Consider the following 17,805-nt stretch of genomic DNA (forward strand, 5'->3'; position numbering starts at 1 on the left):
CGGACAAATTAAATTTAAAAAAAATTTCATCTGGCCCTTCCACTACGCCGTACTCAATATTTGAGGGATGATATGATGTCCATATAGTCCTCTACCTAAATATATTGCGAAAATGGTTGCCCCTGGACCAGGGTTCAGGCCCTAGGTTGTGGCCAATATGACAGAAGTGAAAATTGAACGTTCTCTTCTCTCGAATATATTTGAGAAAAATAGGGCCCTCTACCTAAATTCACCATGACCCCTAGTCAGTGTTCAGGTCTACATTGTGGCCAATACTACCTCTTGTGAAAATGAATTGATTCTTTTTTACTCTGATACATTTTTTGAGAAAAAATAAAGGCATGGTTATGATGTTTATAAAGCCCTCTACCAAAATTGTGAAATTGATGGCCTTTGGTTGGGGGCAAATATGGTCATATAGTTAAATCTTCTCTACTAACATAATTATATTTATCAAAAAAGAGTTATAATGTTTATGAAGCGCTCTATCCAAATTGTGAAATTCATGGGCCTTACCGAGAATTTTAAGGTCTTACGGTGGGGCCAATATGGCCATAGCGGTAAGTTCTTTGGTTAAATATATTAGAAAATCTTTGCTCTCATATTTTAGGGAAAAAAACTAAAAACATGGATATAAAGTCATAGGGACCTCTACCTAAATTGTAAAATTTATTGTCCCGGGTCAGTGTTCAAGCCCTAGGCTGGGGCCAATATTGTTATATAGTGAAAGTGTATGGAATCTTCTCTACTCTCATAATTATATATTTTAGAAAAATAAATGCATTGATATGATGTTTATTGAGTTTACATAGTAGGGAAATATTTTCACACGAAGCAATATTTTTTGTCAAAGAAAATGAGAAACACTTTTTAGATACTATTCAATTTCTCGTAGAATTTATGTATAGTTTTGATCTCCAAAGAATTGTACACTTTCGTTCCTACATTGATATTAAAGTATGACGTAGTACATGTACTTGATATTAAAGTATGACGTAGTACCTGTAAATTTCAATTTTATTTCAGTTATGAATTAGTAAATTAGGTTGGATCAAGGTCAGAGATTCTCACCCTGTCAACACAACCGAACTCGCCCCGGCCATTCTGCTTAGCGATTGAGGAGTTTTGAGGGACTACACATAATCACTATTCATCCCGTCCACACAGCCAAATGAGGAGGGGTTTTGATGGACTCCAAATTATCACTTGTGGTCACAGGCACTTGTTTCTGAGAAAAAAAAAATACCGTATAATATAATAATAACACCTTGTGTTATTATTATACTATAGGGTAAATTTTTTTCTCAGAAACAAGTGCCTGTGCTTGTGGTATCCGTGATGTGTCTTTGTTTCAGTTATCTTTGAAAAGGATTCAACAGAAAGTGTCTGTAATTTTTCAAGATTCAAAGTGCATCCACGCTTCAGATCAATCAGAAGTCAGAATGCAAATGTTTTGTATAGAAAAAAAAATGTGGATCAAGATGCTATATAGTACAATGAATTGTTAAAAATATTGTTAAAGAATGTGTACAATGACATTCGCATTGTGATTAACTCTGTATTTTTAGCCGGGCTCTGCTGAAAGCAGAGTCCTGGCTATAGGCAGGCAAATCGCCAATGTTACTATAAATAGCACAAGTAAACAAAAAACCAAACAGCGTCAAGGTAAAGCTTCCGCTATACCAAATAGTTACACAAAGAGCCACGTTTTGTTAAAAGTGTTGGCATTTTGTTTCTTTTTTTTAAATTTCGAATGAATTGTCTATCTTTTTTAGTTTTCTGATTAATAACGTGTTTTTAAAACATTACTATGCATTTTGGACACATACAATGCGCATGAATTTCCATGAACTACTTTGCTGCGCGATGAAGAAATGGGGATTGAATATATAATGCTTGTTGCAAAATTCAGGCAGCAGCTGTTGAACTTTTTAACTTCTACTAGACAGACATATTTTTGTTTATAGCCGCTTACAAAATTTGGTCGCTCTCTGATGCTTTGCCGACATTAAAAGCATGAGAGAGAGAGAGAGAGAGATTTTCAGTCTTTATTACACAATATGCATAAAGACACACCAAAAGAGCCCGGCTTTCAGTACTTTGATTTATATATGTTATCATATATATCACATTTTATATTTCATACGCATTTGTGTGAAGAAAGAGATCCGTTTCCTGGTTGCAGACTCTTTCATCAGTGATCTGAATTTGAATCACACTTGTTCAAAGTCTGTTTTTAACTTGAAAAAATAAATTTTGTTTCTTATTTGTTTGTTTGTTTGTTTGGATATATTGATGAAATTCTTATAATATACAGAGCAAAAAGGGTAAATACTATTTTAAATACTATATGTCGCGAATTAGTTGGCATGAAAAATGTGGTTCGAGAAAAATCCCTCGTTAAAAATTTCAAATGTTGAAATTTTTTAAATTTCAAATAACCAAAGAAAGCATTTAATTGTTTAAGTATCAATAATTATCACGCGATAACCTTATATTTTAACTATACATATATCAACTTTATCCAAACTTTCCTATTGTGAAAAAAATCCATCTTGATAATTATCATTATATTGATACAAAAAATCAGAAACACCATGCAACATCCATTTTCAAGCTGTAACGTTATATTAATTAAATATTGATTGTACACATATATTGTACATGTATACTATGCATGTAATGACACATTAAAGTACATTGCAATAAAAAAATTACATTGCCTGCATGATGATATACGCATATGCATATTTCTTTTTACATTTTGTTTCGCAATGGTTTATCAATATCAAATCAAGCCAAAGCATTTAATTTTTGAATAGCATATACTTGGCACGCGTTCTAAACGACGTATTGTTTATAAAGATTTTAACAAGACTCTAGATACATTGCTCGATATTTGTCTATAAACACTTATTTGCTTATTAGAAGCATGCATTTAATTTTTCCTGTTATCTATAGAATCTTTAAATCGGTCGTTGTCGGCAATTAGAACCCTGCAATGGCCTATCTGCTCCATCTCAACGGCAAACAGCGACATTGTCTTATTTTAAAACAGATTTAAAGTATCTTCAACCGCAGTCAAATAAATTACTAAGAGTTCGTAATAGAGGGCTCATAGCGTGAATGATCGTCCTCTGTGGAAAATGGACGGATACCTCTCCGTTCTTTTCCTTCTGAGTTCGTTTGTTATTGGAATAACCGCGGATAATCGAAGATATATAGACTTTCGACCCGGATACGAATATGTGTATAGTTTCAATGGATACACCAATGTTAGGGAACTTGGAAAGTTTCTTGTTGAAGCGAAGGTAAATATCTGATTTTTTTTTCTCAAGTGACCAAAATATTACTCTCTTTTCCTTCCCGATCTCTTTCCTGAATTTTAACAGATATTGTATATCGAACGATACGACATTGTAAAAAATTACTGTAATTTTAGATTTAATCGAAATTTACATACATACCCACAGCAACATTTTAAAATATTTACATTTGCAAATGTGCTTATATGAACCTATAGACAGGACAGGAAAGCGAAAACGTTCAATTCTGTGTGAACTTTTTCACGACATCACAATGGTAATCGCACTCGCTTATCGTTTGACGGTTGCAATGTTGTAAACGTAAAAACATCGTTATATTATACAAATATTGACTTGGGCGTCGGGCAATATTTCGTCCTTCGGGAGCTAATATAATCAATGTTGCCCGAAAACACGGTCAACATTTGTTTTGTTACATGAAATAAAATTCAAGAAAGGATCGCCGTAATATTCTCAGATCAACATAGAATTCACGAATTCAATTTTGCGATAAGTTAATTTTCGAAATATCGTCGGCGTCAAACGGTCACTGGTGATATTCCGCCGCCCGTAGGAATAAAGTTACAGATATTCTACCTGATTTTACTTCACAGTAATTCGCAAATCCTTATATTTCCGTTATGATAGCATTGTGCGTCCGTTGTTAACTAGCCTTGACTGATCTTCTGAGAAGTCCTTCGAATTCGGGCTTCACGGAATTTGATCACATGTGCATCCAAGTTCATGTTCCGATGAACTTTTGTCCAACTACGTTTCACCCATTGTACTTCTGACCACAAGTAATATCTACAAAGTAGACCAAATAAAATGACTACTAGTACCTGACAGTAATTTTACCGTATAAATTATCTGCTTAAGTGAGAAACTGAGTAAATTCTCTACAAATCGATATTTACATCCACTAATTATGTTTCCTTCTACATTTCTTACGGAAAAAAGGTCTATAAAAACCGACAGAACTGAAATCTACACGATCCAGATCTAACCAGTTCGTCGATCCGATCGGACGAAACCTTCTACAACTCAAAAAAAAATCACGAATTTTTACATAGGGATATATCGACGTTGTAGAAAAAAAGGTCGTAACTAGAATTTTCATAGTTTTTCAATATCAAGGAAAAACTGTCTCGTTCAAATCGTATTGAATTGATGCGCTACTTTTTCTATATGTATTATAGGAAATCTAAAAGCTTTTAAAATTAAAATATAGAATAGTTTGTACTAGGTTAAAGGTTGAAATAGACAATAAATGAAAAAAACTTACGACTTTATAAAAAGTTTGGTTATCGGAAAATTATGGTTTTATCCATGTCACTTTTCACCTTTCAGTTTTCTTTATAATTTTTTTTAAAGCTTTTATTTTATGTTCATAATTTATTACGGTTTAAATCAACTGTATTTTAACGACATATAGCTAAAATGCCACTGTATATGTAGGCTGCAGGACTGTAGCTCCCGGTCTGAAAAAAATGCGGATGGACGACCTGGGAGCTATGGTAGGCATGGTAGCTCCCAGGTCGTCCATCCGAATTTTTTCAGACCGGGAGCTACAGTCCTGCAGCTATATTCTTATAGGCATCGCAGATTGTCCAAACATCTTTCTTTGGACAAAGAAATCCAATATTGTATTAAGTGCAAAAGACATGGTCTAGCCAATATTTCACGGGTTCTTTTTCTTCCAACAAGCATTTTTCTTGGTATAACTCATACATTTTTCTGATTGAGCTGAAGTGTTTTTCAAGATATTTTTTGCTTGTCGTTTTCCTAAAATAATCAGACTGAACTGTACGGAAGGATTCAATGTTCTTTCTAACAACATTTATGTCTTCCTCTGAGATTCCAGATTTTTTTTCTCTTTTGTCCATACATTGCACTCCATTACTTCTGCTTTACAGCGAATTACAGAATACCAGTAGAGTTTTCAATAGCTTGTTGGATTGCTCAATAGGGTATTCAATTTGGTCAGCAAGGTATCACATTAGGTTTAAATCTAGGTCATGTGATTACTCAGGTATGACAGTGATAAAGTGAGTTAATCTAGTAAACATTTGCACATTTTGGCCTTTTTTGTTTCTCCCTGTTATCCTACGTTACTGCTAAAAAGTCTGAACTAATTAAGCAGTCACAACACAAAAATACTCTTAGTGCTGTATGTTGCACCAGGAGTTGGGGAACCAAAATGTCTAATGATTTTTTGCAGGAAAAAAATATCTCCGTAAATCTTAAGGTTATGCTTTTCTCTTTTGTTTGTTTCTTCAGAAATGTCTTTTGAATTAAATTTTTGGAAAAACAAAATTCAAATTACTCCAAGCAGAATTGATGCTCTATAGAATCCAGTGCTGTCCAGGTGAACATTCTTTTTAAAAGTCTATGAATAGAATAGCTAACAATAGGAGAGAGTGTTCTAGAGGTTTTCTTTGTGCCAAATGAATGGGTTGAGTGCAAAATAACAATCTACACTTGGGTAACCACAGGACCTAGATTTAAACCTGATGTGATACCTTGCTGACCAAATTGAATACCCTATTGAGCAATCCAACAAGCTATTGAAAACTCTACCGGTATTCTGTAATTCGCTGTAAAACGTATATGACACCGTTTCCCTCCTATATTGAGGGTGTCTATGAAATATGCTTTTCATATCCTTTTCCTTTCATCATTATTTTCAACAAAATATTGATAGGTGTATTTCCTTTTTGATTTTACTGTTGTGCGATTAGCCTTTAATTGTTTCCTTTTTTAAATTGCCCGATGAAATATCTTTGCCCACCATAGCCTAAATTCCAATACTGTTTAAATATTTTCTGCTCATCGTCTTTTTTAACTTTTTGAAGGCATTTGAAACTGCATCTGCAAAATTTTCTGTTTAGTTTACGTTGTTTGAATTTCTCCTCCTTGCAGGAAGTATATTCATCCCCTGTATTACTCTTTCTTACATTTTGTTTCCAAAATACAGGGTTTTTAGTGGACGTCGAAATCAAGTTGTTTCCTCTAACTTGATCACTCCTTGATTCAGATGTATTGTTAGTTTCATTTTCGGTACTAGATCCTGTCTCATCAAAGTTGTCTTCTAACACCTTATCATGGAAACACCCCCCTACACCCCCCCCCCCTACACACACACATACAAAAACACACAATTGTCGCAGCCAAAATTTTTCTTTTAATTAGTACATACAAAACAGTGGATCATCAAGGAGTTGAACTCACGTCTATGGGACCCTGTGAAAAATCAAAGTGAACATAAGAAAATGAGCCTTGAGCCTAAGCAAAATTCAGAAGCCTTATCTGAAATGCATGTATTTGAAATTTGAAAGGTCGTAAGTAATTTTTATACAATGTACGGTTGGAATTGATGTTAAAATTAATGTGAAATAAATATATACTTTTCGTCTTAATTTTTACTCACCATTTATCAAATCATTTTTTCACAAGCTGCAGCAACTCTGTAAACTTTTTTGTTGCATCAGTTATGAGTCATGAAAAGTGTCACGATGTTTTTTTGTTTTTTTTTAGAAATAATTTGCATGTATACAAAATGTTGTATGTGACATTTACAACCTTTCATATCTTGGCACTTCAGATACAATCAAATATTTTTTTTTGTTACCGTTGAAATTTTTGGAATACATTGACGATTTTTTTCAGGTCACACGAAAATTATTTTTTATTTTTATAATGTACAAAAAAGCATAAAAGTTACTTACGACCTTTTGATTCTGCAACGTCGATTAATAGAGAAAAATCTTTAAAAATCGATCTAAAACCTCTTTTCTTTGAATTTATATTAATCTCAAAATTAACTATACTAACGAGAGTGGTCTATGGTGTGAGCCATTACGAGAAAGGTCGTTATCTTTTATATAGGCTATGCCATGCACGAAGCATGCGCGGATCCAGAAAATTTTTCCAGGGGGGGGGGGTCCGAAGGATAATTGTGTTTGCCAGGAGGGGTCCGAGGCATATTTTCGCGATAATTTTACAATGTAAATTTAATAAATTTTCATTTTCCAGGGGGGGTCGGGACCCCCCCGACCCCCCCTCTAGATCCGCGCATGCGAAGCATCCTGAAGGCAGCCCCCCCCCCCTTGTCTCACAATATTACACTTTATTTTTATTTAGATATAGAAAAAGGAAGGGGAATTTGAAAGAGTCGCCTTCTCCCAATTTTAGGGGGGGGGGGGGGGTATGTAAGGGATATATAAAGAACTGCAGTGAAATGATGTTTCCAGAAAGTAAAAATGATTTAAAAAAAAAAAAACAAGTCATTTTATGCAAAAAATCGGGAAAATGGCAGGAAAAGTTTGTGATGTTATAGGCCATATGCTTAACTTCCCCCTTTTTTGTGCAAAGTTAGACATAACCAATACCATAATCCTTCTTTTTTCCTTGTCAATATTTCTGATAAGTCTAACCCCCTCACTCTCAATGCCACGGATGCTACGTGATTGCTAATTCTGCAACCGCGGGAGAATGAATTTAGGCATATCACGTGATCTATCATCTATGATGTGTTTACAAACACGAAAAGCGTGCAACCAGAGGATGTTGAGCTTCAGTGTAGATGAAGCACGGTGATCATTATGTGTAAAGCGTGAAAGGCAAGTGGTAGAAGAGTATCGTACGTATCGGGCATTAATCATGCTTAGATCTTAGTTTACTCCGTTAATTATTTCTCAATAGACAAACACGTTTTGAATGTCCAGTAGGTACCATGTTATGTTCAAAGCCGGGTGTATTGCAATACGTGATGTAGAGCAAACGCATGGTAAATTGTTGTGACGACAGGGACACTACTGTTAATTATTTAAATTATACGTACGTTCATATCACTGGATTAATACGTACGTAGTTTCCATGCGATTTTTTTTTATCATGAAATCTTTAAAGAGAATGCCAGCCAGAACTCAGACCAGTAAGATTTTGATCAGATGTCAAATACGTGCCAGTGAAGTCAAAGTGCATATGAGTATTATTAATTTTTGTCTTCATGGTTTTCTTGTTTTCTTTAGGTTGGTTACACCAACATTGGACATAGAAATGAAGGGCAAGAACTCTTGCTGAAAGTACATCACTTTCTCTTCTCTTCGGCCAAGGATTCAAGTAAATATTTTGCTTTGTCTAATTAATGCATTCATAATGAGTCCGCTCGTGGTCATGGAGCCGAAAGCTACAGTTCATGTAAAAATAGGTTGCAATTTACATTGAGTCATTTTTTTTACTGGGAACTTAAAATTAGACCTGTAGATATATGTTTATCTTGTGTGAAAAAATTGCTTTTGGTTCTTCTGTGTTTCTGACTAGCTGCCTTGATACTTTAAACTTTTCCAGAATTCAAGATTAAGAATTCATGTCTATATGAACAATACAGGACAAACCCAAAGATAAATATCTTTAAAAGTTCAAGGTTTATGCAATATTTTTTTCAGTAAAACTTGTTTCCATTTTCAGACATCAGAGGCGCCGATGTGGATTATTCAAAATGGTAAGATTATTAGCCATTACAAGATCATTAAAGTAAAGAGGCAAATTAAGAGTTCACATGCAACTTGTCTTAATTAGCAGCCAAAAAACGTTCGAAAATATGGCAGATTCTTTGGATTTGTGTTTGAATTTTTAACCAGTAGTTAGACTTATACTCTTTTATGTTAACTTCTTTATCTGTTCATGCAGGTTCTCTTTTGTAATCTCTGGGAATGGTAAAGTAGCCCAAGTATTTCATCCAGCGGATGAGGATTCCGATGTGATATCCACCAAGAAAGGCTTTGCTGCTTTGTTTGCATCCAGGCTACATGGCAAAAATGAGGTTGGTTTTTACTGCACATGCCTTGATATTTTTAGGATAGATACAGTTGAACTTCGATATCTCGAACACTGATATCTCAAATACAATTGGTATGTTGAAGTGAGCTGTAAGTCTTAACCACTTATTTTTTTAACTATTTTACCCTCGATATCTCAAATACTCAGATATCTCGAAGTTTTTAAACATTCCCATCTAGTTCGAGATAAAGAAGTTTAACTGTACTGTATTTCTTTGATATGGAAATAGTTACATATAGAATGCAAGTACTTGTTGACTGAACATAAGGCCATTTATTTTCAGCTTCCGGGAATATCTCAAGGTGACATCTTTACATATAATGTTACAGAAAAAGGCCAAGAAGGTAAATGATCATACTGATTAGAGATTATTGAACTTTGTATGAAAGATGTTTTGTTAGAAAGGAAACAAGCATATAGGGAGCAGATTTTTGTTATATAATGCATTCAAATTTTAATTTTTCAAGGAGAGCACAATGCCACATACACTGTATCGAAGTCAGACACTGGGTTAAAATTCCAGAAGATCCGACACAAACACCCGGTCAGCAATGCAAGGGCTAGCTATGTGAAGGTAAAAGTGAACAATTTTCTTATATGTCTTATTTTTTGCATTTGAGTAATTTTAGTTTGATTATAACTGTTTAAAATTCTTTCAAATGTATTACAGGCACTTGAATTATTGTAATTTAAGATGGAACAGAAACATAAGTTTTTGCATTTTAAAAATAATTTTTTTTTTCATACTTTGTTGCAGAATTTGTACTATCATGATTCCCTGGGAACTTTACACAAAGTTGAAATCAGTGAAGATTTCAAGTCGCCCAAGTCACCGCCGGGGTTTGACCCATACATCGGCATGAGAACAGTGCCTGCAGTACATGAAATCGGCATAACAGGTACATTGTGTACTATTTATCAATAATGTTTAAAGAATAAAATATAGCCTAAAAACATGTTTAATTTCCTTATAAATATAACATACATGTATCTACATGTAGTGTTGTTCAGATGGCTTTTCATCAAATTACAAGAAGATTGCATTCTGTGTTTTGTTGTAGCTACCCCTGAAATGAGCTACACAAGTCAGGCAGAGCTAACTTTCTTAACCAGAGAATATGTAGGTGAAAGGCAGAAGAAACCACTGAAAAGATTAGTCATAGATGAACTGGCAATACAGCAGGTATAAAAATTCCAGATTTTGATTTCGTGATACACACTTGGTTTATAATAGAGATAATTTAGGTCAGGCACTACCACACCCTTATTATCACTAGCTAGTTGGTTATCGTAACCCTTTAGTTTAGTTGGTATAGTGTTGGTTTCTTCACCAGAATGTCTTGATTTGAGCCATAGTTGTGGTCATCCACAAAAACAGTTTATTGAAAAGTAATATTAAGAAGATCTATTAATTCTAAATACGATAAAATGATATTTAGAATTGAGGAAAAAATTAACTTAATTTGTCAAGAGATAGTTGCTTGATTTCAGAGAGAAGAAAAAGTGTCAAAATACAAAAACAGTTCAGAAGCTACGGAAGAAATAAATGGAAATGTTACTTGTCTGCTGCACAAAAAAGAAGGTATTTTTCAGAAGGGGAGGGGGGGGGGCATACATGTTTTTAATTCATTTCTTACTTATTTGTTTAACCTGTTACAACATGGAGTTCAGAGTTTTTGATATAAATGGATGTATGAGCCTATTGCTATCTGGTTATTTTTAGGTTTACACTATAATACATAAAAACCTATCAAATTAAAAGGATAAGCAATAGATTGAATTTTTGGAAACCACAAGGTATGAAAATTTAATTCAATTTTAATTTTAGCTACAGCATTTGGAAAATGTTTTCAAAATATCGTCAGCATTTTGAAGCAACTCTCAGCAGACGACCTCGGCAACATTGCAGACAAACACTTTCTGACATATAGCAAACAGTAAGTTCATAAACTAACTGCTATTCAATTGAAAATACAAATCAGATTGCTTTGTAAATCACTGATTAATGATTATGAATATTCATGAATCTCTAAAAAGAAATGCAGCTCAGAAAGAAGTCTCTGGATACATATTGGATGCATTTGGGGTGATAGGATCAAAGACCATACAAAAACTGTTGGCCTTAAAGATTATCAAAAGTTCTAAGCTCAGTGAAGAACTCATCAAGAGAATGCTTGTTCATATAATAGGAAATGAAGAAGCTCCAAGTGAGGTAATTTCAATTCATCAAAGAAACAAAAAGTGAATGATATTAAATATCATGAAATAATGTTAGGTTTTACTTGTTATTAAAAAAATGTAAGGAGAGAGAGAGAGAGAGAAAGAGAGAGGAGAGAGAGAGGATGGATGGAGAGAGGAGAGAAATTGTCTTAAATGCAATGCTCTTAGTATGTTACATCAAAAAATAAATTACCAGGTAAGTTTTGTAACTGAATGAATTTTTAGTTAGGGTATTTTGGTTTGCTTAAAGGTTCTTGTCTATTAATAATAAAGATTTTTTTATGTTTTAAGATGCTATTGAGGATATTAGAGGAGGCAGTGTTTCAGAAAGAGAGAAATGGAGATCAATTATTTGGGGAAGAGGTACACAGTCGTCTAAAGCTGACCCTGGGAGCAGTCTGTCAGAAGCTAACCAAACAGGGACAGGGAGAGAGAGCAAGGAGAATCATAGACAGATTCCATGATCAGCTGGGAATGCATGGTTAATTAAATTTCATCTCCAGTCAATTCTTTGTCATTTTTCTCATCTATTTACATGTATTTAATTGTTTATGTGCTTGATAAACAAGCCACTACACTCCTTGTTTCAACATTTTCTTTAATGAACAGAAGTGGAAAATTAATGGTTATGAACAATAATGCAGTGAGAGACTAAATTTTGTCATTGAATTTCAGATCCCTGGGAGTATCGCAGGAAACGGTCACTGATGTCGGATTTACAGCATACTATTTATGACCAAGAGAAAGTTGTTCTGCTGGAGGCACTAGGCAATGCTGGACTGGACCACTCCTACCACTACATTGTGTCCCATATCAACAGCACCAACTCCCCGTGGGTCAAGAGAGCAGCTTGTCACGCTTTGAGGAAATATGAGCATAAACAGGTTAGAAATCTGTAGTGTTACAAACCAAAGGGCATATTATTTGGAGGTTTTGGGTTTTATGTAATTAATGTATAAGGATGATTGAATTTGCTAAGTCATTATTATTTTGATGCTGTTGTAGGCATCAGAAGTATTGCTCTACTCAGCATTATATGATGAAGATCAGAATGTCCGCTACGAAGCTTCAATGCTGTACATGGCCCATCCTCATGGCAAGATGATTGCTCCTCTGAATGAAAGGTTGGCCATCTACTTGCTTGCATCCTTTTTTTTTTTATATCTGGGCATTTCGAAAAAAAAGCTGTGTCATTGAATGTTTAATAAGCAGTTTGAAATTTCACCTTGAGCCCTACAGGGACCTACATGTAACTTGAAAATGATGAAAAGCTTGATTTCTTGTTGTTTTATTTTTTTTCATCAAATTTATCTTAAGGTTCATGTTTACTAGCATTTTCCCCAAGGGCAGACAAAGCTTTCGAGAGTAAAACTTTTTGATATTTTTCTAGGGCTGACGGTGAGATAGACCCGTATGATACAGGAATAAATCTTTTGGACTTTTCTGATGAACACATCAGGACCAAACGTTCCTCTCCTGACAAAAGATTCAAAATACATGCCACCAATGTGGATTGGAGAAAAATGATAGGCTCACCAGATGTGGGAGCTTCTTTTGGGGTTGTCTTGAAAAACACATTGGATTTGAAAATTGGTAAATTTATTTCATCACCTTAAGTTTTCTCATTGAAAATAATTGTCAAGAATAGATTGGGATACTTGATATGTGTTCTCCATCCATCCATCCAAGAATTAAAGGGTACATGAAAAAACTTTAAAAATTGTGTCAACAACTTTCAAATTCTTTACATAGATTATCGCTTGTAAAATGAAGAGGTAATTTTTTGTAAGAGAAACTAGATTGAAATCCAGGTATATTGAAAAAAATGTTTAATATGTATGTTTTCTTTGCAGCTCCTCTGTCTAGTGAAATGTTGGTAGAAATACATGATGAATCATATGCCAGAATTCACCTTGGAAACATTGGAGTCAACATGGACTTCTTTGTTGCCAGGATTTGTTTTAAAGGCGGCTCCACATATAACATCAACATACTTCAGGTCCTTCTCTACTTCCTGAAAAGTTTGAATTTGATACTTAATAACGTTATGATATTACAAGGTCAAAGAATTTTTATGCCTGATGTCTTACTATTTTTGCATGTATTTTTACAGGCCAATGAAATGAGAAATATTGAGCAATTAGCCAAGTCCTACGACAGAGATGTAGCAGCTATAGCAAACTCTCTTACCTCTGGAATTAATCAATTCATTGACGTCATTGCCGGAAACTACAGTATGAAAGGCACTATTGGTCAACTAGTAGAGGCCACAGATAGTCTGTCCGACAAGGTTCATATATCTTAAGTTAATGCATTAAAAATAGCAGAGATGTACATGCATGTACATGTTCTCTCATACTTTAGGCATTTTATTAACTGAATGTGTATTTTTATCAACATTTTTCTAAATTGTTGGCACAAATTTGAAAGAAGTAGTTTATTTTTATATTGGTTTAAGTGATCCACAATGGATTATAACTTTAGTTTCTTTCATTGTAGGTGTCAAGTTTGATGAATGCCACAACAAGTGCCATGGAGAAGATCGGACAATATGACCCAGAGCATCTCCCCCCAGGATTTACTCCAACACTTCATTTCATTTACAGAATCACGAGAATACTGAATGATATCAAATCTCACATCACTGGTTTTAGAAATGTAAGTCCCAGTTAAATTGATATTTTAAAGATCAATTTTCATGGTCTATCCAAAATATAGAGGCTAAGTGGGGTGTGATTAGATGAGTAAGTAATTTTCAAGAATTACTTTAATATATAAAGTCATTCTCAAAAACTTTCCATTTATTTAATTACACCCCACTATAAATAAATATATGTATATAAAAAGTTTATAAATACTGTGGCATTACAATTTTTATGGATTACAGTAACTCTTTTTGTTAAAAGTTCAGGTGTGGATGTAGCTGCAATAATGTAGCCCTCTCCCGATTTTTTTTTTTTTTTTTTTTTTTTTTTTTTTTTTGGGAGAGGGCTACAACTCCATTGGATCTCCGTAATGGTGCAAGTGCGGGAGTGATTCACTCCCGCAATGATTTCGTCTCAAATTGTACATAAATGACAATAACATTTGCATTTCTTACCTGAACTCAAACATTGTAGATGTCTATGGCATAAATTAATCCAAAAATATCAAGTATAGTCTATATATCGGTTATTTTTCGTGTATGTCAACAACAAAAGTTGAATTTGTCCGCCATGTTTACTGACCTTGACCGGTTTTATTTTGGGACAGCCAATGAGAATTCAGGAGCGGATCTTGAACTGAATGTAGGAATTCCCCTATTTTAAACATAATTAACGCGGTAAATATGAATTTTCCATTATATACCATTTCCTTAAATGATGTTTTAGTGATATAACGAGGTAAGATCAATTATTTACACTGACATTCACGTTAACAAGCCCATCAAAACTCCAAGCGTACATCCCATAAAATCACGCGAGAACTGTCATGGCTGCTGAAAAAGATGACTGGTAAACATGCTGATGTGTTTTATCTAGTTTTGGTTTTTATACGGTTAATTTGTTCAACCTGAATTGAAAAATAATTTTATCTAAAGGAAGTCAAGTATAAAATCGATCTTTTTAGACCGAAAATCAGCCGCATTAAAAAATTAATTTTGCACCATTACGGAGATCCTGTGGAATTGTAGCCCTCTCCAGTAAACATCAGATATAAAAAATCGGAGAGGGCGACATTACTGCAGCTAGTGTGGATGTTATTTCAAAGATTCCCCTTTTTAGCTCACCTGAGCTGAAAGCTCAAGTGAGCTATTCTGATCACATTTTTTCCGTCGTCCATCTGTCCGTCTGTCTGTCCGTCTGTCTGTCTGTCCGTCTGTAAACTTTTTACATTTTGAACTTCTTTTCTAAAACCGCTTATCCAATTTCAACCAAATTTGGCACAAAGCATCCTTATGTGAGGGCGAATATAAATTGCAAAAATAAAAGTCCGATCTGTATTCAAAGCGGAGAAAACCTTGAAACTGTAGAAAAAAGGGGGTGCATTTTTAAAACTCTTCTTCTCAAGAACTACTGATTCCAATTCAACGTAGTTTAGTATAAATTATCCTTATGGGAAGGAAAATATAAATTGCAAAAATTAAGTGCTAATTCTGTTTCAAATCTGAGTTATTACGAAAATAATAATAAAGGAAATGCGTGTTTCAATCAGTTTTATAGCTTCGGGTTCGGCATCCGGTAATCCAGCGTCCGGTAAAATGGGTAGGCAAGACTTGGTCTGGGCAAAACAAAGATTGGCAGTTATTTATCTGCCAATCTCATTAAAATTTCAGGATTTTTGATGGACTAGTATATTTGTATTCGCTGTAAATATTGCTGCAAAATAATGCGTATTTGGAATTGACGATTGTTGATCTGTCTTGGCTTTTATTTTGCCACGGCCCAGGTTTGCATACCCATTTTACCTAGACTCGTATTCCATACTTCTAAAACGAGGTTCATTGTTTTAAGCAGCCATGACATTATACGAAAAAGGGTCGATCTGACTATGATTAATTTGCTTGTTGTGCAACAGTTCGGGTATGAAGGGAAATTTTTGAAACATGCAAAATATATTGTTACCGATTTCGTGAAGTAAATTGAGGCTAAATATTTCAATGCGTTGACAGTTTTCACACATGACGTTGGTGTTAGCTTGTTCCGATTTTCGTTTCGTTTTCATTATTTCTGCTTGTAACCTGGGAACTATCGTCTGTATTATTTCGTGATTTTTACGTATCAAACAGAGACTTTGGTAAATCAAACAGTTAACTGTTTACCTGCGCAAATTAAGCAAAATCTGATGTATCAAAAAATAATGAAATACAATTCATTCTATCGGTAATTCGATCGGCATTATCTTTTGCATAATGGTAGATTAATGCAATAGGTTTTATTGCGATGCTCGGCATTTTCTGGAGCTTATTCAGTTTAAATAAAGTTTGACATTGCTGAAGGAAATATGTAGGTATATACATGTATATATATGATTCATTTCGAAAAAATAAATTGTGTTCTTTATTTGTTATAGTGAATGTTTCTTGTGTTTAATTGTTTTCAATTTGTATTTACTAACCTAATTGAGTTTTAAGCTTCAAATTATAAGCAAGATACAGAGATTTGCTCACAATTCTATGTTTGTACACAGATCTTAAAAACTAAAGATTAAAAAAGTAAAAAATTTGTCAATATTTATTAAGAAAATTTAAGTCTGTTCGTTCAGAAACCAACTTTAACATCTTATTGTATTGTAAACTTAACATTTTTTCGTCATTATTACTCCTTCTGTACATGTGATCCTTCACTGTGTTTGTGTACATTTGTATAAACTGATTTTGAACCTCAAATACCAGTGAACTGGTCTTGAGTGAATAAAAGAATATAAAATCTTAGGCCATTCTTTTTTTCCATTTTAAATGCTGAATAGGAAATACCAAGTTAAAAATCTTAAGCTGAATGTAATTAACTCATGTGAACAAAATATAAATCAAACCTAGGCGAACTGTGAGCTCTGTATCTTGCTTATAATTCTACAATTGACGCTGAAATTTCGATCGAACATTAGAAAATCTCTATGAATTAGAGTATGTTAAATACTTGTACAAACAAAATAAAAGACTGATACTAGTAATCTGTATATATCTACTCTCTGGGGCCTTCTCTTTATACAATAAATAATGCGAAATCTACATCAATTTTGATAGTTTTTCAGACACGAGTAAATAAAAACGACATCTTTAAAACAGTTTCCATATTTCTGACACATTTCTGTTGCGGGGATAAAGTAATTATCGCTATTCCTAAGAATATCACTGCGGAAAATTATCCTGGTTTGTACGCGAAGTAAATAACAGTCATTTAATTATAATGGAGAAGACAAATAAAATTTTTGAATGTTTTTAATTTGAGGAATTGATCACACTGAGGTACAATTTTCTTCTTCACATCTATACATGTAGGGTTTTTAAAATAAAAAAACAATAACTATTATTTTTTTTTAATACAATAAATATAGGGATTTGGAAGTTAACAACTGAACAGTATACCTCTACCAAATGTTTAGTTTTATATCTTGCGTAGAAATTTCTTATTCTGGTAAAAAATAGTATTTCATGAAGGTACAATGTCAAAGATTTCATGTATACAAAAAAAGTGTAAAATTGGAATACTTTACAATATTTATTTTTTGTTTTTCTACCGAGGGACCATATGGCACAATATCTTTTGAACACCCATTGTTGCTCAGGTGAGCGATGTGGCCCCATGGGCCTCTTGTGTATAATATGTAAAAGCTGTATTTGTTATTTCATTCGGAATGTTAACTCATTGGTAAAAGGTATATAATTATATGAAATTCTTGCAAATTGAGCCCCCATAAATATGAATGATTCCACAGTATTTGTTGTGAGTTCTTT

General features: G+C 33.8%; 1 protein-coding gene across 1 annotated transcript in view; it reads left to right on the forward strand.

Moving 5' to 3' along the window:
• The first annotated feature begins 3,112 nt into the window (after positions 1-3,112).
• LOC128188824 (uncharacterized) overlaps positions 3,113-17,805 on the forward strand; it is a 118,851-nt gene continuing 104,158 nt past the window's right edge. The window contains exons 1-18 of the mRNA XM_052860104.1: positions 3,113-3,311; positions 8,339-8,429; positions 8,778-8,811; positions 9,000-9,132; positions 9,433-9,493; positions 9,617-9,723; positions 9,907-10,048; positions 10,211-10,332; positions 10,641-10,731; positions 10,978-11,086; positions 11,187-11,361; positions 11,661-11,850; positions 12,045-12,253; positions 12,375-12,493; positions 12,760-12,962; positions 13,223-13,368; positions 13,483-13,659; positions 13,869-14,027. Of these exons, the coding sequence (XP_052716064.1) occupies positions 3,147-3,311; positions 8,339-8,429; positions 8,778-8,811; positions 9,000-9,132; positions 9,433-9,493; positions 9,617-9,723; positions 9,907-10,048; positions 10,211-10,332; positions 10,641-10,731; positions 10,978-11,086; positions 11,187-11,361; positions 11,661-11,850; positions 12,045-12,253; positions 12,375-12,493; positions 12,760-12,962; positions 13,223-13,368; positions 13,483-13,659; positions 13,869-14,027 (2,433 nt within the window). The 5' untranslated portion in view covers positions 3,113-3,146. The remainder of the gene's footprint in view (positions 3,312-8,338; positions 8,430-8,777; positions 8,812-8,999; positions 9,133-9,432; positions 9,494-9,616; positions 9,724-9,906; positions 10,049-10,210; positions 10,333-10,640; positions 10,732-10,977; positions 11,087-11,186; positions 11,362-11,660; positions 11,851-12,044; positions 12,254-12,374; positions 12,494-12,759; positions 12,963-13,222; positions 13,369-13,482; positions 13,660-13,868; positions 14,028-17,805) is intronic.

The sequence above is a fragment of the Crassostrea angulata genome, chromosome 6 (genome assembly GCF_025612915.1).
Source record: "Crassostrea angulata isolate pt1a10 chromosome 6, ASM2561291v2, whole genome shotgun sequence".
NCBI classification, from domain to species: domain Eukaryota; kingdom Metazoa; phylum Mollusca; class Bivalvia; order Ostreida; family Ostreidae; genus Magallana; species Magallana angulata.